Genomic DNA, 27,128 nt, shown 5'->3' with positions numbered 1-27,128 from the left:
TCACAGCACATTTTTCTCATCAGAGAATGCTTGGAATTTGCTCCCGAGAAGCAGAAATTCTTGCAGTGTGACTTTCCAAGTTCATACATTTTTCAGGCTTTTTCCGGAGGGGGGGGGGGGGGGGGCGCAAATAACTTCAGCATTCCCATCTGCCTTGGGCTTTGAGTCTGTTCTTGTTAACTATTATAAAATTTGTACATGTGAAGTTAAAAACTACTAACGGCTGTAGCAGGAGATAAATAAATCTGGAGATAAACCGTCAGCCTCAGTTCCCATTTGAGAATTTGCTTACTTGTCCCACAGGTTACCACTGTGGGTGTGTGTGTACACATGCATGTGTGCAAGGATACAAAGATCATTACATGTGTGTGAGGATGTAAGAAAGGATACTTGCATCTTACATCTACGTTTTGGTTTCTTCCCTCTGCTCTTACAACCACTACCCTAATGCATTCTATTCGTTCTTTCATTTGGCAATTTGATTCCTTCAGGTTTAGTATTTGCCTGCCACCTCTTGGATTTATGTCCTGTAACAGCGTTTCTCAAACTCTGATTAGCCATAGGAACATAATTTCAAAATGTGTTTAATTGTTCATACAGGCAAGCCAAACGCTTCAAGGAAACAAAATGATGGAAAATAAAAATTGTAAGTGGACATTAGAAGTTTAGTTTGATTTTTATTCGACTGAAGATGAAACCTACCACACCAACACCGCGTAAGATGGTCATTGGATATTTTTTTAAGGTACGGTGATATCTGTACCCAAAAAAGGTTGGAAAGATGCTGCTCTACTGAAAAGCGTGCTCTTTTAGATCTTTTCTAAATGTGTGAAGTTTGGTTGTAAGGATGAAATAATGAGTTTAGCTAGAAAAAAATTTGACTTTTAGGGTTCACGCTTTAGCCTTCAGATTCTGCATAGGCCTTCGCAACAAATAAATACAACAGCAGAAACTCAGTTCATAAAGACTAGTTCATCTTCCTATTCACAAAAGCACAAAAAGTTGTGGATTGGGGTTTTTTTTTGTTGTTTTTTTAAAGAAAGGGCAAGAAATGATGAGGTAGCTCCAGCACTCGGGGAATAGTGCGGTTGCAGCTCTTCTGAGACCGAGTCCCACCTCGGGAAGAGCCGTCCCACTGTCGCGTCTCCCGCTGCTGGACAGCGTACAGCCCCCAGGCCCGCTAGGCACGTTTCGAAGCTGAGCAGGAGGCAGAGCACGGAGCAGGGCGCTTGGGCAGCCCTGCAGGGCGACAACCACCCGCGGGCCGCCCTGCCTCCCACCGCGGGGCAGGCCGGGGCTGCCACTACCGGCAGCGCGGCTCCGCACGGGCAGCTGAAGGCCGTCACCCGCGGCAGAGCCTGCCGTGCCCCACGCCGCCCGCCCCACCGCCGCGCGCGCACACCCCCGCCGCGGAAGGGCGGGAAGGGGGCGCTCCCGCCCCGCCGCCGCCGCCGCCACAGCCGCGGCCGGGCCCCGCGCCCGCCGCCTGCTGAGCTGCTCCCCGCGAGGGCTACGAGGCAGCGACAGAGGGTTGCGCGGAGGTGACAGCCGCCGGACGACGTCGGCGGGGGGGGGGGGAGGGTGTGGGGGGGCTGTGGGCGTGCCACGCACCTGCCCGAGACCCGCGGGCGGGGCGGGACTCACCTGGCGGGACCCGCCTCCGCCTCAGGCGGCGCGCGCACAACGGCCCCGGCCGACCCGCTGCCCCCCAACAGCCGCCGGGGCGGCGGCCGCCGCGCGCGTAGGCGGCCCCACGCGCCCGGCGCGAGGCAGTCGGGGCTGCCCCCGCCCCGCCCCGCCGGCCCGGCTTTGCCGCCCGCGGCCACGTGACCCCGCCTCACATGGGCAAGATGGCGGCGCCCAGAGCCGTCAACGTGCTGCGGAGGGGAGGTGAGTGCGCGCCGCCGCCGCCGCCGCCGCCGCGGGGCGGGCAGGCGCGGGCCCGGCAGGCCGCGGCGCTTGAGCCCTCCTCCCGCCCTTCCCGCCGGCCTCCGCGGCGCCGCCGGCGCCGCCGCTACCGAGTCGCGGCTCGCTTTGCAATCGAGGAGCAAAAAGTCCCGCCGCCGCTTTAGCGGGGAGAGCCGGCGCGCCCGCCGGGGGCAGCGAGAGACCGCTCCGCCGAGGCGGAGAGCTCGGGGCGCGGGAGGGGTGCGTGTCGGCGGAGCTCGCCACTGTCAAGCCTCGACCTTTATGCATGCGCGCTGCCTCGGCGCTCTGCCGGGGGCGAGGCCGGTCCGCCCGCCCCCGCCGGCGGGCAGCGGTGCGGGCAGCGGTGCGGGCAGCGGTGCGGGCAGCGGTGCGGGCAGCGGTGCGGGCAGGGCGGGCTGCCTCGGGGCTGGCGGAGGGTGCCCAGGCCCGCAGGGCGCCGGCAGGCCGCCCGCGGGCGGGTGTTGCTCGAGTTGCGCTGTGGTCGTTTCTGCTCTCGCAGTTCGAATGTCGGACAGAAAAAGTAATCTGACGTGAGCGTACGCGCTCCTTCTACCGACCGCGTTCAGCTGCAGAACGGGTTACCTGTCCGTGCGTGCGAAGGCTTCTCGGGCCCGATCGTCCCTCGCGCTCCCAGGTCCTCCCGAAAGCACCTTTTCTGCCGCGTAACCCGTCACAAGCGGATCACTCCCGTGAGTCTTACTGACTTACTGATACACGAGAACAGCTGTACAAGGTGTCGTGCTTCGCTGAAGGATGCGTTACCTTATCGGCGTAACGTGATTCGCCTCTTTCCTTCTCCTCCGTGTTTTGATTGCCTCGCGTTAAATGAGACTGGAAGCTCTTTGGGCCATGCCAAAGTGGTGCGCGAGGGTTTATTTTTAGCTCCCGTAGTAGAATCATAAATGTGTGAACGGAAGGAAATACCTCATGGCGATCTCGATGAAAGGCTGGCGTGATTAAATTCTTTTTTAAGACTGTTAAATACTTGGTGTAGTGATAGGGGATAGAGTGACCCCGGGTTGATTTTAACTTAAACATTAAACTGAATGCTGTGTGTTTTCAGCTAAAGCGTAATATTGCAGTGCTTTACAGCTGGCATAACAAAATTTCAGTCCCTTTTCTCATGTTACTGACTCTGATCTTCTGCTGTACTTTTGTTTTTCATTCTATCCTACGGTCTTGAAAAACGCTGGAAAGTGTAAAAGCCTTTTCTTCATAGTTAATCCTGAATTTTGCAGGGCAGAAGTGCCACATTTTTTTTTTTTTTTTTTCCAGTGGTGAAGGCTCATATATCCATAAGGAAATTTCAGTTTGACTGGACTCTTGGAATCTGAGCATCAGCTGAACTCTGGGAAGAGCTGCAACATTTGGCCTTCAGAGTCTCTTGTTTGTTTTATGTCCAACAGCTGTCAAAACCTTCACTCTTCCACATGTGTGGAAGCGTGTGGAATGAATGGAATCACATTTTTTAGTATATAATACCATGCAAACAATGATTATTTTGGTTTAAATCTCAAATGAATTGAAATTTAGTGCGCAGCTTCATGCTATTCTTCATTGTTTGCTTCAGCAGTTCTGCAACCTTTTTATTCTGGGTATTGTTTTGTTGAGTGTCCATGCCCTACCGCTGCCTCCAGCCTTCTCCATACCTAGAAACCCTGTGTCTGTCATCCAATTAAAAGAGCCAAACCGTTTAAATTTGTTAAGCCTTCATACCTTCCCTGCAGGCGTCAAACCTTGTTCCGCACCCCTAGTGGCTATGCATTTCCAGAAGTTGAAAAAGCAAACCTGTCATAGTTCAGACAAGACTGATTAAATCCAATTTTCCCTGAATTGGACAGTTCAGTATAATTTAATTTGCAAATACTGAAAGACAGAAGTAATTTAAATTAGATTTTTGTTCACCTAAAGGAATCTGTTCTACCTAAATTGAACAAAAATTACTTTTTTTTGTAGCCTCTTTTGTGGCATTTTTTCATATTTTGGATGCTATGTTTTTATAAATGATGAAAGGAAAGTTTTCTTTATTATGGAACTGTTTCTAGATAAGTGCATTTGAACAGCAGAGATCCTCCACATATCAGAAGGACTTAGGCTAGCCTAAAAAATCTTTATTATATTTGAAAAAGAAAATAAGTCGAATGAAAGATAGTAGGAAGTTCAAAACAGTTTGTGCCTTTTCAGAAGCCATATTGGGAATTTATTTGAATAGTGTCTGCCTTGCTCCTCTCAGCATTGCAACACTGTCAACCCAAGGAGAAGGTACACAACTTTGTAAGGGTGTGAGTGGCTTGCACAAACCTTTGTGAAATTCTATATGCTCAAACACTACATTTCAGAGTGGCCTTGCAGTGGGTTGAACTGCATTTTAGCTGCCGCCCTTTCTTGAAATTCTTTGAAAAGAATTTTACAGGTGATGCATAGAAGCGTGAACTGCGTTTACCATTTTGTAAAAGAAAACTAAGAAACATCCAGAACACAGACACATCGAATTGGTGTGTCATGTCACGGTTTGTACTGGGTATGGATTATATGGTGATTCATTGCCTTGTAAATGGTCTAATTACATATTATGACAGTTTCAGGTATTACAATAATTGCATCTCTGATACTTCCTAGGTAATAAAATAAAATAGAAGACATCAAAGAACTGAATGTCTACAAATACAGCTTAGATGATTTAAGGCATAGTAATCCCTTACTGATTTATTCATTTTAGGCAAGTAAATTACTGTAGAGTAGAAGCCCCTAGTTTCTCGTAATAAAGTTTCAGGGCCTTGAGCCACAGGAAAATAATTGATGAGATTACATCCCTTGTAAAATGACTTACTTACTGTGTTAAATATTGATATAACTGATTTCTGATCTTGCTTCCCTATCTCTACCAATGAATAAGTATTCTGAAGTAATCTATGTGACATGTCACTGGCCAGACTTTTGAAGTTAAGTCACTGTCGACTGATGGTGTGCGATACATCTCTTAGATATGTAGCGTGTTCCCAGGCTGTCCTTTTGCTTGTACACTGCCTTGTTAAGCCCCTTGCGGAACTGGGAATTCATCCACGGGCTCCTGAACAGGTACTGATAAACCTGGAAACTGCTCTCGGGTAGAAGCTATAGCTGTCTCCAACACCACAGTATGTGAGATGTGAGATACTTTTCTTCTGCGGATCCAGAGCCTTCTAGAAATGATTGTTTTCAAAATTTTTCTGAGAATGTTACTTTTTTTTTGCCTCCATTTATAAAATGAAGTGAAGATACATAAACTTATTTTTAAACTTTTTTGAAAAAAAGCATGGAGGCATAGCTGGAGTTTGATTTTGTTGCAATACAGCTTCAAAGCCTCACATTTCCAAGTTTGCCTGGAAGTGCTGGGTCTCATTAGAAATCAGTCTTCTTTTTTTTTTTAAATATTAGAGACCATTTTTATTTGGGCCGTATAGATCACAAGTCTGGTTCACAGGTCTTGTCAGTAATTCATGGTTGAGTATTGTCTATACTTCATAGTTCGTCTAGGCAAAATTGAGTATTTCAAAGGAATAATGAACTCTTCTCCAGCAGGGTATTTATACGAAAATCATCAAACTATTCTGAAGCATTACAGAAGTTAGAAATATTAGTTCAGACCCTGCAGAGAATGGACTAATAGAAGAAGATGTAGCAAGTGACTGAGGCAATATGAAGTCATTTGGTTTACATCCTTTAGATAGAGCGCATACGTACAATTTTGCATAGTGTTTTTTCTTTGTGGTCAGATATGGCTTTGCCATTTGGGACGGTAAAACTGGTAGTCAACTTTTAAATTACCATTTTACGTTGAACTCTGTATGTTAGTGTACAGAAGTGTGCTATGGGCTCACCAGCTGGGAGGTGGATAAATAAGTATATAAAGTGCCAGCTGTAAATCTCACAAATACCTATCTCCATGGCTTTTTGATTTCCGTGGTCAAGATCAAATCAGTTACTTTACTGAATAACATGTATACAAAACCATTGCTGTTTCCACCATCTGCAAGGGGAGAGGACTGTCTTCACTCTCTGGGAATCTTTTTTTGCAGCAGTTTTTGATATTCTATTGCTGTTGTTAACCCACTTCTTCTGCAGGCAGTAACCTGGACTTGTCAGCATGTCACCTCCTCAACCACACAGCCTGCTACAGAGAATCTAGCATCTTTCTGAATAGTTAGCAGAATCAGTATCACAACTGAGTTGAGACATCTTTCCCCCAGTGTGCTTAGTTTCCTTTCCTTTTATATTTATTTTACTTTTATTCATGAAATATTTATTCATTATCCAGAATTCATCAGACACCTGTGGTCAGCTTTGTTTCATGAACGCAGCTGAGGGTGCCGGCTGGTCCTAGTGGAAGCAGGGCACATCCCTGTGAAAAATAAGGTACTGAACTGTATTTTAGGGACATGTAATTTCCATTACCTTAACCTTAATTTGGAGTCAATCTTTATTGATATTTAGTCAGTTTGTGCATTCTGTCCAAATGGGAGCCTGTTTTTTTCACTCCTGCATTGAAATTGGACTTGACATAAAACATTCGACCCAGCTTAAGAAATTGAGTGAATTTGGCTTAGAAGATGGAGCATTAATGACTGTCTAATACAAGATTCCTGTCTCTTGAGGTACCCGTAAAAACTTTACTAAGCAGTATTTCTGATACACATGGTCCATATCTTGTGTTTTGTTAGTCTGCAGCCCTTGATAATGCTCATGGTCTCATGAAATGCAAACTTTTCAATATTTTTAAGAGGAAGTGAAAGAAGGGCTCAAAATATGGTAATTTTATTTTTTGCTGAAATCAAAGCATGCATGCCAGATTTTTTAACTGCCGTATGCTACTGAATCAGCCTGTTTCCATCTTTTTGATGATGCATTTTGAAACAGGAGTTACATTTATTTAAAAAAAGTTGTTGTATCTTGCCCTTTGATAAGTGTATTTAACCATAAACTTCGACATATATGAGATTATTCTCATGTTAAGAATCAATCATAAAAATCTTCTTAGTACTATTAATATTCAAAAGCTAAAAAGTATCTCTTCATCACCATTAAAAAGAGACTTTGAAATGTACAACTTAAAAAAAATTAATAATCACCTTTGGTAACTTTCAGTACTTTTAAGCTAATGGTTTTTAAAAAATTAATCATAGCATATACAGATAACAGTTTTGGGGAAACTTGACTAAACATTTCCTGATACTCGAGACTGATAATGAAACACATCCTGTAATTCTGAGGTTTTTTGGCAGATGAGAAAAAGTGATTGAAAACTTTTGCAGTAGAGTTTTCGAGATCAAATTATGCTTGGCTGCACTGAGCAATGTACGAGCTGGGCAATTAGCTGGAAGAAAATATTAATTCACATTTTCCATTAATTTGTAGACAGACTCACGTCTCCAGAATATAACATTAGCATTATCAGCTGCAAATGATGTACGGTGGAAGTTCAAACCATTTGACTGTAGTACACTTTTAGCATTTTTCAAATGATCCTAAGGTAGTTTCATCCCTGTCTTGAAAATAATCAGGCGGATGAGGAATTATTCCCATTTCAACAGTGCAGCAATGAGTAACTCTGGGGGAGACATGCACTTTCATGGTTTGAGGCATGAGAGAAAAAATATTCCCCTTTCAATAAAGTGTTTACTTGCTCTCTTCTTTCAGTTGAGAGGTATTCTTGTTGTTGTTGTTGTGAGAATGTATTGTTGGCAGCACGCAATGCCTTTGTTCTGACAAGATCTATCACTTCTGGCTGTGGGTGGATTTATAGGGTGTGGTTTCTCCATGAGCTTAGGTTTCTCAATCAGTATTAGCCTTTAAATGAAGGAAAGTCATTAGCAGATATCCAGCTGTGCCATGAATTGGATCACTTTGTCCATCTACCTGAAAACCAGCCACCGCGGTGGAGGCTGTGTTCAGGTTAGCAGCTCCCTGGTCTGGTTTGATGCAGGAGGGAGGGCAGCTTGTAAAGCAGCAGTGTTTTCATGTGTGGTTACATTTAAGTGATCTGTATAAGCGACATTGGGCATTACCTGAGTTTTTTTAATTATTGGCTAGCTGGTGAAACTCGGCATTTTCTGCCACATCAGCAGCTTTGCTGACCCACGCCTACTCATGTAGCCATTCGTTCCAGTACATAGAAAGTCTTTTCTTCTTTGTGGGAAGGTGACCAGCACCGTTGACCTGGTGCTGGAGTGTCACCATTGTTATAATTAAAATCCACGGAGAGACAAAATTCATTACAAGTTCCTGAAGAGTACTTAGTTTCAGCCTTTTGTGAATGCTTTCTCTGCTCTGCGTGCCTTATATCTTGGGTGGCCAGGTCCCAGGCAGTGTCCTGTATCTGCCAGTACTTAGTCTGTGATAAATATATTGGACAGGTATATTTTTAGATACCAGAAGTTAAGTGAGGTAAGCCGAGCTGTAACCCTTCAGGCAAAATTGAACTTCTCTGGAAATGTATTTTATGTGTATCACTTCTCATTTTGTAGAGTTTTCCTTAAAGCTCACCTGGACCTTTCCCTAAGAAGAAAGGAGCTGCTTTCTCTTCCCATTCCCTTTGCAAAGCTCTGAAACTTTTCCACTGTCTGCAGCAGCTCACCGCCCTGGTGTGGTGATTCGCTGTAAGGGCTGGTGTCCAGCTGTGTGCATAGGATACTGACCCTGAAGGAAAATACCAGAAAGCTCTGAGAAAGCCTCTACCAAGAAACTGGGATGCTCCATCAGAGTTAGATGCGGGGATGTCCGTGAGCAAGGAGCACCCCCTGTTTGCATGCACAACTTCTGCCTCGCGTGCCAGAGGCTGTAGTCCTCGTCTGGCGTTTCCTTACCTGGCTTCAGGTATAGAAGCAAAGGCTCAACATACTACTGTGTAATAGGGTGGAAAGTCTGAAACGGAAATTCACGTCTGTGATTTTAATTCCAGGTGTGCAGTTCAGTGCTGGCTTTGGGCAGCACAAAAGGCAAACTTTGTCTCTTACTGAAAGGGTAGGTCTCTTCAGGCTCACAAATGCAGTGTTAACCAACGCACAGATCTTGGTGTTGCTCTGCAAAGGACCAAATGACTGATTTAACCTCCTCTATACTCATACAGCAAATCAATGAAATAAAGGATACCACTTCACAATCTCTAGGGATTAAATTAAAGAAAGAAAAAAACCCAAAAACCCAGGCTCTTAAAATCTACGCCAGAAGATGACCCTGCCAAGCCTACGTACGAGACCGAACTGTGAGTGAAGTCTCTGGCTTCTTGGTCCTTGCGTGTTCTGTTACCTAAAACATCAGGAGTAGTGGTAGATTATATCGCATGTCTCTGGTGTTCTCGAGGCTTGTTTACTGTAATATGTAGCATTTGAAGAGAAAGAATGAAGGACTGAATCATCTCTAAAGAAATTCTGGACCTCCAATTGTGAATTATGTTGTATTTTAGAGCAGATAGCTCCACTCTCCAAAATCGCAGGATCAGATGCCCTATGAGCATATAGTATAACATTTTTTTTGCCTCCGAGAGGTTGCAGCACAGGTAGTTACAGCAGACAAAAGGGACTGAAATCCTGAGCACTAGTGGACAGATGGAGAAACTGTAGCATTGAGGGAGTTATTTGTGGAGGGTCTCATGGCAGCACAGCATCTGCAGGATGAAAGAAGGCCTGAGGCTGCCCTAATGCCTGTGCTCCTAAGCTACCAGGCTAACATACAGTTTAACAGTGGACATATGTGAAGCAGCTTTCTAGATTTAGATGATGTATTCCTTTTACTAAAGCTTTTACACTGAATTACCCGATGTAGACCAGAGGCTGAACTTAAGGTGTGCATAGAAACAACATACCACGTGTCTGTAAAGTTTGGAAATTTTATGTTGTGGGTGTTCTCCAGCTGTGCAGGGGAAACCGAACTGAGCTGGTCTGGTACACTTGCCCTCATTTCTTATGTGGTTTTCTATGTATAGCTAGAGTTGGAGTGTAAGGTTGAAGCTGCCAAAAAATATTTCTATAGTGTCATGGCATTTTCTTTGTTTATTCTGAAGAGACCTGGGTTTCTGCTGACGTCACCTTGAAGACAAGTTACTTCTAATTTTGAACGTGTTCTGGTGCTAAAGCTGCAGTGGAGGTCTGTGTCATGAAATCTATGCTGGTTTTCCTTTCCACAATATTCAGACATACTAGACATGATGTTCTGGTTGTGACAGTTGTGAATCATGAGGAAATTTAAGCAAAATCTTAGGAGTTTTTGAGCATTCTTCAGTGACAGTTCTGCTGGTCCACTGCAAACTATGATTTCAAAGTAGTGCTTGATCGTGTATGCAGTCTATAAAAGGCCTTTTCTGTGCTAAAACCACCTGTAGGACCCCTAGTTACAATGATCTTCTCAATTCAGGATTGTATAATTTTCTCTCTTTTTTTTTTTTTTTTCTGTTCTTCCTTCCTCCTCTGCTGCCCCAAAACAAGCCCATTCCTAAGCACTTTGAAATGCACATCTGGTGAGAGACACTTGCTGCCTCTTCTTGTCTTTGACAGTTTGACATGACAATGTGCCAACCCTGAATAGCTTGCAGTGCTTCTAGACACCACATCCCAGTGCTGTCGATTGAGCAATATTTATTATCATTAAAATTTAATTTGAAAATATCTTGAAGTAATGAAGTGGGAGGGGGGAGTGGGTTACAGGGCAATTGCTTGCTTTTGGGGGGTTGGGGAGGGGGGAGGATGTTGTGCCTATTCAAGCTGTATGTATTTATCACAGTGGTTTCTTTCTTAAAAATCAGTGTTTGTTAAAATATACTCGTGTGCCTGGTCTAACTTTCATATTACATATGTGAAAGAGCAAGAGAACATATACAAGGAGCGGTCTGTACGTTGTACACTCTCTGCCTTACAGTTATTGCATCCTGTACAAAGAGGCTGTTTGGCCACAGCCGTGTTGTAATTTCATTTTTTAGTTTTCAGTTACACATTTCTGGAGTCTCCCTGACCAGTGCTGTTACCTGATGGCGCCTATATTTCATCGAGTTTAGACAAGCAGTCTACCTGGACTTAGGCCCAGAGGAGCTGCTGTAACTGATGAACATGATCCCCTCTGCCCAGGAATCTAAGACCTATAGTACCACGATTCCCAAGGGAGCTGAAAGAAAACTGTGTTCAGGCCTTACCTCCTGCTTTTTTTGTTGTTGTTGTTTTTATATAGTGTTGCCTTGTACTGACAGGTCGCGCATCTCACCATGAGTAAAATCTGGTGTTACGTTTGTTGATAATTAGGAGAAAAGATTCTTTTTAACCTAGACTGAAAAGAAGCAGAAGAGCAAGAGCACAGGCAGGGACAGAAGTTACTCTGACATCTCTTGGTTACTGGTTACAAATAAAGTAACAAGTTATTAAACAAAATAACAAAAAATGTTGCAGCACTTGTGTTATCAAGTTGGGGTTTTTTTTACTATATTGTCATTTTTATGCTCTCAGAGTTTATTGGATACAATTGCATATTCTAATTTTGTTCTTGCATGTTTCTCTTTCATCTGTTTCATTCTGTTGGAAAAGCTGCATTATATAAACATTGTATATTATTTTAGCTGCAGAAGATTATTATGGTGGGGTTTTTTATTTAGAAAATGTTTTTAGAATTTTATTATGATTGCAGAGTGAATGTTAGTGTTCAATGTAACTAAATTTAATTGCATTTCCTATATGTTTTAGTTTGCTCTTATATGCCTTTATTTTCAACAGGAGTTGTAAATTTGACTTTTTTTTTTTTTTTTAAGCATGGATTTGGCAGTCAGACACAAGCCCATTTTAAAGCAATGAAATAATTAAATAAAATTATTCTAAATGTGGGGAAAATCCAAGAGCTGTTTATTCATGTTATTTTGGATTGTGTGACCTTGTTAGTTTTTCTTGTGTAAGTTTAAAAAATTAAGATGGGGAAGATTAATTAAAATCTGCTTCTTTCTTCCTATTCTAGCTTTTATGTCCAGGTTAACTGGACAGGCAGGCAGGACATGTTAATTACTCTTTTAGCTACATACATTTTTGCTGTTGTTCATTTATCTTTTACTGCCCATGTTTACCTAACTAACATGTTATACCATTACTTGTAGAGAGCCTTTTTTCCTTGATATCTTAAGAAAAAGTGTGGGAAAACTTTCCTTCAACTATTTTTTGTTTTTCTGTTATTGCAACAGTTTGTCTGACTTATTTATTTTTCTAAACATGAGCTGTTTACCCTGGGAGGAACTACAGTGGCTGGAGAACTTGTAAAGCTCTGGGTTCGCAAATGTGAAGACTGAACAGATAAGGATTCTCAGATTTACTTATGTAAATCTAGTGACTAACAAACATCTGAAATACAGATGTCGTTACTAAAAATTCATTATTCTTTTTGTCTGTGTAAGGGAATATAAGGTCTGCTGTAGCACAGCACAGGTATTGTATTACAGTTCACATCTTCCAGGCTCCTTGTCTGCTCCAGGTTTGACATTCCTGGTATTTCTCAGGTGTTGTTTTTTTTTTAAAGCATGAAAAAAGATCGTATCAGATCTTTTTAAACCTCAAAAAGGTACAAGTACAATCCTGTGGTATAATCACATTAAGATTTTTTTTTCCGATCACCAGCAAGGGAGATAGTTACTGTTCTTGCTAGACGAAGCTCATTCCAAGTTTCTGATAGTTAGAGAATGCCTGAAGAGTGAAGCTGAAGTTCTTTTCTTGCATCGTGGCAGTACTTGGAGGCCACAGGCTTCAGGTTTCTGTCGTCTGAATTGTAGGAATCTCCTGCCCTGGAGACTGTGCAGCAATTTGTGAAATAAATATGGGAGAGAGGCAGAGGTGTTTGCCAGCGCAGAGGCGTTTGCAGCTCACTGCTCGGAGGCGAACTCGCCTGCTTCAGAAACAGGAGGCTCTCCTGCTCGTCTGCTGCCGTCCTTGCAGTAAGACAAGTTGTCCTACAGCTCCATGTCTGAAGAGAAGGCACGATCTTAACACAGAGTGGGGCTCAGGTCCTTCATGGGGCTAGGAGCCAGGAGCTAGGGATTTTGGGGCTGGTGGTGTGCATGGCTTTGGATAGGCCATTGAACTTTCTGTGTCTTTCTCCACCTACAATGCAGATATTTATCTACCTTGCAGGTGCATTGGTTGAGATTAATGAGTTGTTTGTAAAGCACTTCAAAGATGAAAAGCACTATAAAAATGCTAAGTATTATTATGTATGAGCTCTTGAGTGCATAATGGCTGTTTGCCTGCCAGTATTTAAAGCAATTTGTTACACACTAAGTATGAAAGGCACTGTATGAAGTCAAGTTCTAGTTTCCATTTAAGAAAAGTTCCTCATATTTTGTGTTCAGCAGTTCAGGTCACACACTGGTCTTCAGTGTTATCTAGAGTGGAAACAGACTCTAGAAGTTTTTTTAAAAGGAACCATTTCAACACTTCAAAATCAGGTTGTTATTATAATAAGGGTTTCTTCTCAATTGGTCATTTTTTTACTCTCTTTATGTGTCTTGGGTTTTGTTTGCCAAATTCCCAGGTCTTCTACTGTCTTCTGTTTTGCCAAATGCTTCTTGCACTTCTGTCTGAACGGCCATAGCTTTTCTCTCCCTGACCTTTCCATCTGTCTCTACAGTTGTCACCAAAGCTGCCGTTCTTTGTGCTGCTTCTGCTCAGCAGCTCTTGCCGTGTTGCACAGGTTTCTTCAGCCCTTTGTCTACCCATCCCTCACTTTGGTCATTTCTGCACCTGAGTTTCCCCTGCACTCCTGCCCCAAGGAGTCTCCTGCCCTGGGTGCTCACTGCCGGCCAGTGCTGCACAGTACAGTGCTCTTCTTCAGGATGCTTCTCCGATAAATATCAGAGTGAACTGCCTGTCAGACAGGCAAAAACATCCACAGAAGTGGCGACACTGCTCTGTGTTTCAGAGCAGACCTTCCTGTCTGTGACCTGTTGGTTCAGTGCTCTTCAAGCTTTTTGAGCATGAGTTTTTTCTAAGCGTCCTTCAGTGGCAATGTGGACTCCCATGTAGGGAGCTGAAACAAATTGGTAATGAACTTGATTCCTAGAAAGAAGTCTTTTCACGGTCTTTGGATGTAGCCGTGAAATTCCCAGGTGTCCTTGAATCACAAGTTGAAAACAACTGTGTCTTTTTTTATTATGTATCAGCACCATATAGTCTGTCCAGCTTGGATAATAAAATGCTCACTTTGGCCTCAGTCTTGGTTTCCTGCATCAGGTTAGAGATGTGAAAGAAACAAATGCCCCATCTTAAATAGATTCACACTCAAATATAATTACTTAAGTGCAGTCCCCTTCACTTTATAAGGTCTGTCGCATAACCAGAATACTGCATGTTTTAATCATAAAATGTGAGAGCAGGCATGAAAATTCGTGTACCACAGAGTAAGGTCTTGTAGTTTATTGGATGCAATTCAGGCAGGAAAACATAGTATGTGGCTGTGTTTAGTATGACAAAAAGTGTCAGAATTCTCTATTTTGTCTTGGTTATTGCGTTATCTTGCTATGTTTTTAAAAGGATCTAGGAGAAATCATTTACAAGCTGAACTGTTCATTGGCAAAGAGCTTTATCTGTATAACTGGCTGTTCCTCAGAGGTAGTTGCTACAGACATTCCTGGACAAGGGAAGTTTGAATTATTATTTTTTTTTTAATTCCCTTCAGATAGTTCATATTAAAAAACATCATTATTTGCATGGAAAACAATCTGGAAATGTTTTATGACATAGAAACAAAGTATGGAAAGTTTGTTTGTTTATTTCATTAAATGACTGTTGTCCTTCCCAAATCAGTAGATGTCTTTCCCATTACTTCTTAATTTCTGAACAAAGAGGAAACTATTGGAAGCCCAAGTGTTCAACAAACTGCCCTGCTGCATGGAAGCCTTAGAAAATGGGAATAAAGGGCTCTTCAGAGCTTCTCAGAGGTCTTTTGGCAGGCGCACTCTGTAGCATGCAGTCTGAGAAAACTCTCATGAGTGTTTTTGAAAGTCGCACTGTTCTCTTTCGAGTTTAGATGATAAATAACCAGCCACTCTAACCAGCTGTATAAAGTCTCCAACTTTCACATTTTAAAGATGTTTACTTTCAGGTATTCATGGTTAAAATACCTGTTTGAAGCTATGTTTCAATTTTAAATCAAGCTCATTCTGAACCATGAAGGACTATTCCAGGAATGAACACGATCTAAATTTATACATTAATACTTAGGGCATATCAGATGTTCTCTAAAGGAATATGTACACTTCTCAGATTATCTGCTTCATGTTTAGTTGTACATAAACTTAAATTAGGTCCTGCCTTACATATTTTTTAAATTATGAAAATCAACAGACATGCCATAACGTTGTAAGGACATGGCAAAGAAATTGGTTTTCTCACATAAATTCCAGCTGTTCAGTCTCAGATTTTCTGATAGACACAGGTAAAGATGGATTTGGAAAAAAGAAACAGTGAGGTCCTGACCTTGTTCCACAAGTCATAAAAATGAGGTGCTTTATGTAATAGAGGGTGCAGCCACTGCAGATCTGCTTATATGCTGCTTGGGTTTGTAGCTTTTGAATGTGCTTGTAAACTCACTTAAGAGTTGTTGAGTTGAGGTCCTTCTCCACTAGACAAAGTGGACAGTCATCTTGCAAAGATGTCCTGGTTTGACACTGAGATGAAGTGTCGCCCATAGTGGTTTGTGCAGGTCTGAGAATTGAGTCACACTCTTGCATTGTGGATGAACGCCTGTGAGGTGACTAGGCAGGTCTCACCTCTCCGACCTATTTCTGGTTGTTCTGCACTGATTATTGTTAACATACTACTTATGGCTCATGACAGAGACATAAAGGAAATGGGTGTTCTTTAAAGAAATAAATAAAGTAGTGGGATTTGTTTGGACTTACAAAGATTAATTCATGCTCTGGTACCCCCTACAAATTCAGCAGAAGCTCAGCTCATGGAAGAGTTCTCTTCTGGGAATGCTTAAATCAGTTCCTCAAAAAGATCGAGTTGTACCAGCAAGAATTATTTTGCTGGCGTAGTGTCCCAGCAGTTTTCTGAGTGATATCATTACATTGTCTAAGAGTTTTGGGTTGTAGAGTACTGTCCTTAACTAATACATGTTTTCTAGCAAAACTAATTGCAGAGCAATGCAAAGGTTGCAGGAGAAGCGGCTGTTTCTAAAACCTGCTTGATAAAGACAGTCTTGGTTTTGTTCATTTTTGTGTCTGTTTTGTCCAAATAACTCTTCTGTAAAAACTGTAACACAAAATCAGGTGTAGAATAAGGTAGCTGGTAGACAAACTTCAGCAGCTTTTGCTGCAACAGGCTCCCACAGCTGTGGGAGCCAGCTTGAGGTTACAAACAGGTTGGCAGGAGGTTGGCAGCTGGAAATTCAGCCAGCTGAAAATAATCTGCTGGGGTGGCTGGGGTAAAGGCACCAGTTCTCTCCTGTCCCCTCTGCTGCAACAAGTGGTGATGATGGACTACCAACCGCTGCACTATGAGCAGGCATGGCGAAGGCACAGGCACATCGCTGCTTCTGACCGTGCCGTTGCAGGGGGAGCAGTCAGGTCAGAATCAATTTTGCTGTAGCTGTTTGCTCAGTGAATGCGAATCGGGAGCACTGACATTTATGAAGTTGTGGCCAGGGTCATAAAATTTGAATTCACAGTCATATCACTTTGCAGTAGGCCATGTGGATGGATTGAAATGGACTTCATCTTTTCCATGATTAAAATATGCAGCAGGATTCTTAGCACAGAATTGACCGAATTTGCTGATTTGGGGATGACTTTACAGTCAAAAGGAGTTGAGACCTCCTCCTGTACACGTCTCAGCTATGATTTTGTCAATGCATGTAACTTCTGTTATCACGTCTTTCATATATTTTAGCGCCAAAGCTTCTCACTCAGAATTTATCCAGGCATTGGACCAAAGTCTTCCAAGAGACTGACCAAAGCTATGAAGTCGAATGCAGAAGGTGCCTGGTTCTGTGGCTGGGCTTCTGCAGGAGGTTGTGGGAGCACCAGCGCTCGCTTCGGAGTTGAGGCTTTTATACTCTCTCTGTCCAGCTCTATTTTATAATTCTCAGAATAAGTTATAGTGCATCATGAATCACATCTGGATAGAGGTTTAATGAACAACTTCACTGGCCTGATTTTTTAGTTAGAAAAATAGTGCCTTTGCAGCTGAAATCACCAGTAAAATTGAGACATCAATGTTTCCCCATGCAGATGTGCAGGTTTAGTAAAGCACTGTCAAGATGGGTCTGCACTATCATCATATTTACCAAAGGCTGCCAGGATCACTGGCCTTTCTTAATAGCACCAATGTGTACTTCTTGCCACATGCGTGGCTTTAATACTAGCCCATTTTTTATTTGTTTTTTTCAGTCCTTCCCGTGAGGAATGCAGTATGTGCCCATGTCTTGCGTGGCACGCAGACAGCTATGCAGCCTTCTCTTCCAGTCATGTTAAGTTTTACTTAGAAGGAAGAACACCCTTTTTTTTATTATTATTAAATTGAACAGGAAGCCTTTGCAAAACTTTTTATGCAATTAATATCTTTACAAATTTTGTCTCTTGTGTCATTTGTGCCTCCCGAGCTCTTTCTATCCAATCAAAGCACCAAATAAATAAATACATAAGTGAGCTGTGTTCTGGTTGAAACTTCCTCACTTGCAAGCAATTGACCCCTGTCAGAGTAACTGGGAGATCCAGCTGTGAACTCAGGTTGCTGCCCACACTGGTCTGTCTCTCCAGTGTGTAGTACTATTGCAAATCCATATATTTAAACTGCAAACATGTAAGAACAACAACAAAATAAGAGAGTCAAGGTGAATGTTTGACAATTCACGCAAGACAATCTGAAATTCTGCGTTGAGTCTGCAAATTAGTAATTGTTTAAGTGGGATGTCCCCATGGAGGATTTCATGGATTACTGCCCAGCTTTGCAGACAAGGTAGCTAAGCCTGCTCTGAAGAAATGCCTGTTATATTTAGCTGGCAAGTTAGATTATCTTCATCCTGTGGAAAGCAACACATTTATTGCTTCTTACAGATTTACTATCTGTGCATAAAAGACCTGTGTAAACCCTTTTGAGTCTAGAAAAAGGAGCTGGAGACCTGATTTCTTCCAAAGACCCTTTGCTTACTCTATCTTAGAAAAATCAGACAATGGAATAGTCCAATAAGCTGTACAGGTGAAGATAGTTTAGAAATTAAGTATTCTCATTTTTTTAAGTCAGTCTGTGTGGGGAGTGGCTGTCGTGGGCCTTGCCGTACCCATCCTTGGAGCACTGATGCAGTAGGGAGGTGTTATGTGGGTGACTGATACCTGTAGAGTGTGCGTCAGGAGAAGTGACTGGGAGCAAAGTCAAGTTTTGGAGGTGAGAGACACTGGCTAATGTGCGACTGGACTGCATGATCCTCTCTCCAGGAATTAAGCAGCTGCTGTAATTTGTGATTTATTGTCTTTGATTCAACAAGAGGAGTGCTGCTTGGAGTTCCTTCAGGAAATCTCCCATAGCAGTAGCTGTTAACCATAGTGTATGGGGCAGTGGAGAAACCCAGAGGTCCTTCCTTACTGCTCAGGGCTCCCAGCTAGCTCTTGGCATCCAAAGGTGATGTTTTCTCAGATGGGCAGGGCTGGACCTAGCCCCAAAGACATGCTTTCGAAACTCACAGATGTTGAAAGTCATTTGTCTTAGCTCCTCCTGACGTGCATTACGTGGGACAGGACACAGGGGAAATGAGTGTGCCAGATACTGACCTGCACGTGGGTTGCCACACCATAAAATATACTGACCTCTCCTCCATGTTCCCAACACCTAGAAGAGGTCATGGCCAAGACTGAACCTTAGTCACCATAGTGGTGGTTATTACTTAATTTACTGTAAATCAGCCACCAGGTCAGTGCCCACGGATGCCTTAGCGCTTTGCACTGAACAGTTACTGCATCCAGTTAAGGTGCCTGCTGGACCCAGCTGTTTATTAGGTACTGGTGAAACACTTGTCCAGGGCACGAGCGTTGCAAATGAAGTCTTGTGAGGTCTGAATATTTGGAAACCTCCTACTTTGCCATATGTTGATTAGTTTACTTTAAAAGCTGATGCACAGTTCCTACCCCCCTTCATTTACATCCATGGATTGGAAGAGCAAGCACGGAGAAGGCTGTAAGAGAAAGCTGGTGGCCAGTGCCTAAGCCATATTATTGGCTTTCAGATCTCGGAATCAGTAATCTGGGATTGTGTTGGCAAGTAAGTGACCAGTATAGCTTCTGGAGAAGAGATGTTATGTGAGCTGACACCTATTTAGCAAATAACAGCTACTTTCAACGGTAGACAAAACCAGTTTCAAGGATTTAAGTTTGTTCCTAGAAAATAAACTGAAATATTGATGCCTGTGCTGATACCAGTGTGTCTAAATAAGGATGGATGTGGGGAGTGGTCACTGGTAAAGCTTCACCATCCATCACTGGAGGTCCAGCAGCGATAAGGGAGGAGGTAAGGAGTCCCACCGCCTGCCTGCCCGTTGCCTCGCAGCCCGTCCATCCCATCTCTGGGAAGCTCGGACCTCCTCCATGTTGTCCAGCAGGATCTGCCCCGTAGTATGAGCAGTGTGGGGTTTCCCAGGCAAGCTCTGCCAGCCGTGTTACACCATAAGATAATCAAATGTGTCATCTCTGCCTTTATAGAGATTTTGTGCTATGGCAGTACTTTTGTATATGAGACAATCTTGATTGCTGCTTTTTTTTTTTTTTTTTATCCTAATAATATATTTATTTAATGAATGAGTCTGAATGTTTGGTACCTGATCATCCTATTGCTTTCTGCCTGTTTTGTAGTTAATGTTCTTTCCCTTTAGCATTTATTAGAACAGCTTCCCTTTCCACAGAAGCGCCATTACTTATAAATTATCATTTTGTTTGTAATATGCCATATATGAAATGGGCTGTAGATGATGGCTACATGGCTTGAGAGTAGAGCCCTTAATGTTAATGTGTTTTATAAACAATTGGCCATAAATGGCCTGATCCTGTGTCCTTTGACTTTAGTGGGAGTTTTCCGACAAGTGTATTTACGCAAGAACAGCCCGGCTGCCAGCTCAGCGTCAGTGGGCAGCACGCCTTTGCATTCAGCGCAGTTGCATGTCCCTGTGCCAAGAACGTATTTTGCCGATTCAAATTTGCTCCGTTTGTCAACGCCCAGCTCCCACTGAACTTCACGGGACGAGAATCATTCTTGGCACGGGGCCATGGGCAGCCCAGGGAGTGCTGCCCACTGCCGGCACCGGCTGCGGCAGGAGCTGTGCACCCACGAGAGGAGCAGCACCCCGCCTTGGCTCCCTGGTTTGTGAGGCTCCCGTCTCCCTCCTGTAGCATGTGTTTGCTGTTGTTTGACTAGTGGGAAGAGTCGGTGATAAAAAGAGATTTCCTAGGTTAGTTTTCAAGGCTTTTTTTTTTTTTGTGGCTGTCTGGATGATTAATGTGAATAGGAAAATACTGTTGACCCATTTAAATCATGTTAGACGACATCCATTGCTCATCTGCATAATGAAATACACACCGAACATTACAGCCTAAGTATAAGAGCCAGTGAACTACAAAAATAATATTTTACTCATTTAGATTATGAAGTAAAATATAGGACATTAGTACTAATCATAGTATTAAATTTTAAGCCATGCAAATTGTAATTGTCAGTGAAAAAGAACTATAAGTTGAAAAGGCTATTAGCATTTCAGCTTTAACAGTTAATTTGAGTAATTTATTTTTTTTTTTGCCAGTGTGCAGCTTAGAAAAGTCTATATGCAGAACATTTAATAGTAAGTACAGGAGTGTTTGGTTTATATCATTATTTAATTTCAGTCATTAAAGAAATGTTAGAAATATTAATTTGCAGTATTAAAATGTATTAACATTTTATATTACTAGAAGTAAATTGTAATCTTTACTTGGATAAAATAAAGTCTAAAAGGCAAATTATTAGTAACCGAGAGATTAAATCATTTTAAGCATTTATTTAAGTACCAAAGCAAAACCTGAAGCCTCTAAAAATATGGATTTCGTGAAATAGAGACATCATTTTCAGCATTTTAAACTAAATACAAATTTTAAAGTACCGAATTTAGGCTGTCAGGTTTCTATGGTTACCTACCTTTCCAGCAGTTTGGTGAGATGTGTAAATAGGCCTATGAGTCACTTGTAATTATTTGTTTTTTGTTTGTTATAGTTGCAATTCTGTGTTCAGTTTGAATCTAATATAGCTCACACCACATGCTTTGGTTTATGTATATTTTAGTGCGTATGATTGACAGTGATTGAGCATTTCTTATGGAGTGCTTGTTTTTTTTGTCGTAAGTGATGTATGTTGGTACTTCTGAAAATGTAAACAACTTCTTCCTGTATCACTGTTTGATAAACAGGGACTTTTATGATATGAAAGAGGTGTTTGTAAATGTTAGGCAAGGAGATAAGTGAAAGGTATTTTTAAAAAAAATTAAAACAGCTCCTAAACATTATACCGTCCTCTTCCAAATTTGATCCATAATCATATTATAATTCATTCAGTGACCCAAATGTCACATATTTATGAATAAGCTTCCAAGTTACACATTAATAGCACATACTAATGACTGACTGGTTTAAAAATAAATGTTTTAATAAGGATGCTACAAGTTATCTGCAGCAAGCTCCTGATTGGAACATCTTCCTTGTGCAGAGCATCTTCCTGAAAAAAAAAAAAAAGAGCTTATTTCCACCATCACCACCACTACAGTAGGTTAGCAGAAACAGCTGTAAACTCTTATACCTCTCTGCTCATATATTTTGAAGTCCAGGTTTTAGGAAGTAATTCTCCAACCTTAGACTCTTCACTCTAGCAAAGGACACCTGCGTGTTTTCTCAGTAACGACTCACTGTCGTAGTGTAACTTGTGTTTTCATGTGAAAACAGGACAATACAGGTAATTAACAACATCTAATACAAGGCAAGAAATACTGCTAGCTGTCACTTTTACCAAATGAGTAGTAATGTAATCTTATTTTATTAAGGTATTCATCCCAAAATTGCTACCGGTGTACACTTTTTTTAAAATTTTAAGATAAGACTGCCTTACGATTCAGAAATCGTCTTGTATCCTTAGAGATTTGGCTGCAGGTGTATTGAAAATAATTATTACAATGGTCTTGTATTTTGTGCAGGGAAAAGACTCGTGACTGCCCATTCTCTTCCTGTGTCTGAAGCTACGCAGAAAATCCTGATACAATGTTCGGGAGCACTCCTAAATTTTCTATGCAAAGATTACTCTTATTTCAGCAGCCTTGTTCACCCGCTGAAAGGGTTTCTGTGGGAAACGTTTTTGTGGTGATTCAAACATTTTTTCCATTTCAGTTGGAAATTTAAGAGGTTAAAGTAGGATTTATTTTTAACATTTAATACTGTATCAGGCACGTATATAGGGCATAAACATGCCAGTTGAAAAACAGTTGTTTCACAGAGCACCTGAAAAGATTTTATCCCAGTAGGATTCAATGAATGTTAAAGCTGTGGGTGGGTGCACATTAACAACAAGATTCGGTATTGTGCGTGTGTGTAAGGACTATTTGAATAGCTTATTATTTTAATCTGAAACAACTGCTATTTTTTAAACTGAGTAACTTGTTCCAACAGTTGTTACTTCGCTACAAAATCAGAATCATGAACACAATAACCAATCTTTCAGGCGAAAGTAATTTCTCTGATCTTTTAAAAAAACTAAAGATAGATAGAAAGTGATTGAAGCATGTATTTAAATATGCAAAGCTGAGCAGATATGTTTCTCATTCTAATTTATTCACTTTATGATAAATTATTTTACTCAATATAGGAATGCAGTAACGTAAGAGGAATGTTTCTCCTGCTAGTCACAGAAGTTGAAACTTGCCAGATGCTGTGATCTGGAGCCTAAATTCCCCTGATATTAACTGTGTGTGAAACTCTTAATATTGCTTTGTCCAGCTTTTGTACCTGACTTGTTTCGTTTTGCTCTGATACTGCTTTAGGCAGCACTTTCTTTTTATTTTCTGCGTGCGTTATTCTATTGGAGAGAGAAAACGTAATAGAAATAACACTAGGACGGAAGGCTCTGTTGGAGAACTGCAATGCCCTATTCCCGAAGTTAAGCCTGTACAGCCCAGTCCCATTTTCTGTAATAGACAATTAATTTCCTTTGGTATATGAATGAATATAATTCAGATATAGTTAGATTGTACTCTGTATTTTTTAAATCCTATAATAAAATTGGAAAGTGCTGTTTAATGATACCAGAATTTTACTCAGTCAGTGAATTTATTTCTTATACTGGCTTGGTGTGACTCTGTGTGTGTGTGTGTGTGTGTGTGTATATATATACACACCAGCTCAATTGGTCGAACGGGTTTTTAAGGATATAAAATTAATCTTTCCTTTTCTCCTTGTTTGTTAAAGTTGCGCTGTCGGTTGCTGCTGATAAAAGGTGGCACCAAGCCAGCTTCCTGAAGGAGCTATGGGGAGGGTCATGGCTTGTCATGACCTGGGCACCGTTACTTGAATGTTGTTATTATTGAGATGAAGTACCCTTAGGCTGTCATCCTTCCTGTAAATAGAAGAGGTTCTGATTCTCTGTGGTTTCCCAGTTTACCAACTTGTAGAACAGCTATTTTGTTGGCCCTAAGCTTGACTGAATAATGAATTAGAAGAACGGCACTATTCCAGAAGGCACTGCTTCATCATTTTAGTGTGCTGGTCCGGACTAAGTCATAATAAGTAAAGCCAAACAAGAATGTATTTTCATATAGTTTATAAATTTACACCCAATTAAAAAAACTCATTCGCATTGGCATACGGCAAACAAATTGCCCGGTTCCGCTCTCCGTGAAGTAAAGGCAAAATTGTAATTAGCAGGGAGCATAACTGGTCCTGAGGGCCAAACTTGACTTTTTTCAGTGCTGTGGAGGAGTCCCAGTGGTGTTGGCAGAGGGGCTGACTCTGCTCCCTTGCAGTCGGTCGGCGTTTGGCCATCGCTTTGCTTTATTGCCTCTTAGGAGAGTAACAAGAAGAGCAATTCTGTTAATGCCTTTATTAACTAAACAACTTCTGTTGTTAATTTCCAGTTAATTTCAATAATTAAATAAAACAATGCCAATTAGAATATAATGTTTACAAGATACTGGCCTGTGTTTCCGTTTATCAGGGTACAGTCACAAGCATGCTGTTGTCGAGGTTTTCACCAACGTGTTGCTGTTGTAACTGAAGTCACATCTCTCCTGATGAATATTTCATTTCCCCAATCATGCTATTAAAAACAGAGTGTTTTTACCCTTTCATTTCTGTTTTCTCTTTTCCAGTACCATCATGACAGCTGTGGCTGCGTCCTGTTTACAAATTGCTGCTAGTCACATTTTCAGTAGTCCTTGTGTGTTTTGCTTTCCCCTAATGTGGGCAATTAGGAGGAAATATTTCTCACGAGCATGGACTTGCTCTTCTCCTTGTAATGACATAGTCCTGCAATCCAGGAAACAGTGCTACATGGTGTCCATGTCCACGATTTCCTGATGTGGGAAAAACGTGTGGAAAGCATCTGGAGAGGAGGAGACCCCCTTTACCAGCTTATTTCCTGTAAGCGAAATTGGAAGACCTTGTCTGTGCAAATAGATTTCAAAATAGAGTCTGCCCTTTGACTGTCTCCATAATTACACAGCGCTCTCTGTATTTTATTTGGCTGCCAGAGCAGTTAACCCCTGGAAGTAAGGGGCTGATGATGGCGTGACCAGCACGGGTATGCAGACATGACCATGTGAATACACTCTTGTTTGGAGAAGCCTGTCGTTAAGACCTCGTTACAATATACTTTTACCAAATTTAAAAATTATTACATGTTGGGATATGTTGATTAAGATATGTTATATCCTTATTGTACAGAAAACGTGGGGTATTAGTTGCAAAAAAGGAAAAAAAAAAGAAACAGAAAAAAGTTCTTTCGTGACTTTGATGTAATCAACATCTGTCAACAGAATGAATTTGCTTTTGTTTAATTTCAAGGGCTCTTGTCCTTCTACTTTGTCCAATCAGTTTCAACTTCTGCCTCAGGCATTTCCCTATGTTGTTCTCCCCCCCCCCCCCTTTTTTTTTTTTTTTTTTTTTTTTTAGCAAATGCACAGGTTATTGCTTGTGAAATGTGAGCTGCTCTTCTGCTACACAGGTTACACAGAGTTGGAGAGAACCTTTAATCTTTCCCATCCTATTTTTGAAGCTTGCATGTACCTTTGCGACACAGGGATGACAAAGTCAGTGTTTTATTAGACAGTTAGAATTACAATTACAGGTAAAGATCTTTCAGACCGCAACCATTATTCCAGATTGAAAAACGGGAACATTTAATCATTAACAGTAAAAAGCTATGTATTCTTACCTAATTGCATTGGTTGGATTCCACATATTATTACCCACAGTGATTTTTAATTACCTCACTTTAAACTTTCTTCCTCTGAAGTTTCAGCAAAATGAATATTTGCACAAGAAGCAAAATTATGACATAATATTAAAATGACCTGACAAGCCAAATTAAAGATCTGTAGTGTTTTACCCTCAAATGCATGTATACTAAGAAAATCTCCAATCATTCTTTTTTCAGTTAAAAAAAAAAAAAAAAAGATTAAATCACATATTTTGAAAAGAATTATAGGAACAATGCTTTTAGTGTTGTTAATTGCTCGTATATATTAAGTAAGATTTACTTTATTGAGAGCAAGTTGATTTTATTTCCTAAAGGGGTTGGATGTTAATTCTTGTAATCCTAAATAATGTTGGTACTGTGCTTCTGTTGATACCGTGACTAAATTATTTTAAAATATGTTACTTTTATTTCTTGGCTCTTTTTAAGATGTACCCTTGTGTTTATTGTAGCTTAGAACTGTCATGAAGTTTATCCTTTGGTAACATTTTTGCTAATTGCCTGGAAGTTTGAAGTCTTTCATAAATAAATACCAAAAAAATGGTTGCTAACAATCACATTTGATGAATCATGTAGATGAGCAGTTTTTTGCATGGCTACCCCACACCTCATTCATTGAAAACATAGCTGATAAATTGTTACAACTGTTAAACAAGAAGCATTAGAAAAGGGCTTATGTGAGAGTTCATTTCCAACATCTCCCTTTAAAAATACTTCTTGACCAGAGGAGAATCACATCTAAATGACTAAAATCAACTTAATTAAGGGTCATTAATAGAGATACACATAAAAAAACTCTACTCTGTGAGTGAAATGGGAGCATTTCATTATATAGTGTAGCATGCATGAACAGATAACAATTAAAATAGACCTAGAGTAAAAGGCTAATAAATATAGGGCACATTGTGCTGCAAAATCAGTCAGTTAAAATGCTCCCACCCATCATCATACTTGAATTCTGTGTTCAGCCCCTTTGGCTGACTCATTTAAAAGAAAAAGAAAATGTAATTTCCACACAAGATAAATTCGTCTGGTAATTCATAAAAGCTCACAGTGCATATTTATATTATTAATACAAATTAAGGTCTGGAAGGTATGCTGAGGAATCCAGCGGCTCCGGCAGGACATGCGTGCATACAGATTGCACAGTGTGATTCACTGTTGAGTCAGAGGAGCAGTTGTCTGTAATTTTCTGTGCTCAGTACCTTGCATCTGCTGATGTGATTCAGTAATGCTGGTAATAATTCTCCTTATTGCAGCTGATAGTAAATATTCTGTTACTCGTGGCAGGTGACGTAGCCTGGCTGTTGGGGGAGAGAAGAAATGCGTAAAGGGTCAACTTTGCATCCTGGCTGTGCTGGTGTGTCTCCAGGCTACCTGGCTTCAGACTCGGGGCTCTCTCCGGTGGCTGCAGTTTCCACTGGTAGCTGCATAAATCCTGCATTTATGAACTATCTTACAGCAGTTAATATACATAGAAAGCTTAACAAAAAGGATGTGCGTGAGCACCAGTGTTGCAGAAGTAAATAAGGCGCTGAGAAAAGCTTTGATAGGTGTAAGGCATGTGGAGGAGGGAATATTTGAGCCAGACTTGGAGAATACAGCCAGTTGTTCTTGTCTCTGGTGATTGATGATGTTGCTATATCGAATTAGCTGTGAATATGGGAGGTTAAAAAATAAAAGGAGCTGTGGAGGCATTAGGAAGGCCTTCTTAAGGAAGGAAGTGTGTGGATGGAG

The 27,128-nt window shown here is 41.3% G+C and overlaps 1 protein-coding gene across 2 annotated transcripts in view; it reads left to right on the top strand.

Annotated features, from left to right (window-relative positions):
• The first annotated feature begins 1,859 nt into the window (after positions 1-1,859).
• The window catches only part of METAP1D (methionyl aminopeptidase type 1D, mitochondrial), a 50,503-nt gene continuing 25,234 nt past the window's right edge, over positions 1,860-27,128 (top strand). Inside the window, exon 1 of one of the 2 annotated variants that reach the window (XM_049812496.1) lies at positions 1,860-1,890. Coding sequence is in view for 1 of the 2 variants with exons in the window: in XM_049812506.1 (XP_049668463.1) it covers positions 24,493-24,556 (64 nt within the window). In the remaining variant the exon portion in view is untranslated. Of the gene's footprint in view, positions 1,891-23,756; positions 24,557-27,128 lie in introns of those variants that run through there. The other variant, XM_049812506.1, reaches the window with a different exon arrangement.

The sequence above is a fragment of the Accipiter gentilis genome, chromosome 1 (genome assembly GCF_929443795.1).
Source record: "Accipiter gentilis chromosome 1, bAccGen1.1, whole genome shotgun sequence".
Taxonomy (NCBI): Eukaryota; Metazoa; Chordata; class Aves; order Accipitriformes; family Accipitridae; genus Astur; species Astur gentilis.
The sequence above is the reverse complement of the archived record's forward strand: the minus strand, read 5'-3'. Positions and strand labels throughout refer to the sequence as shown.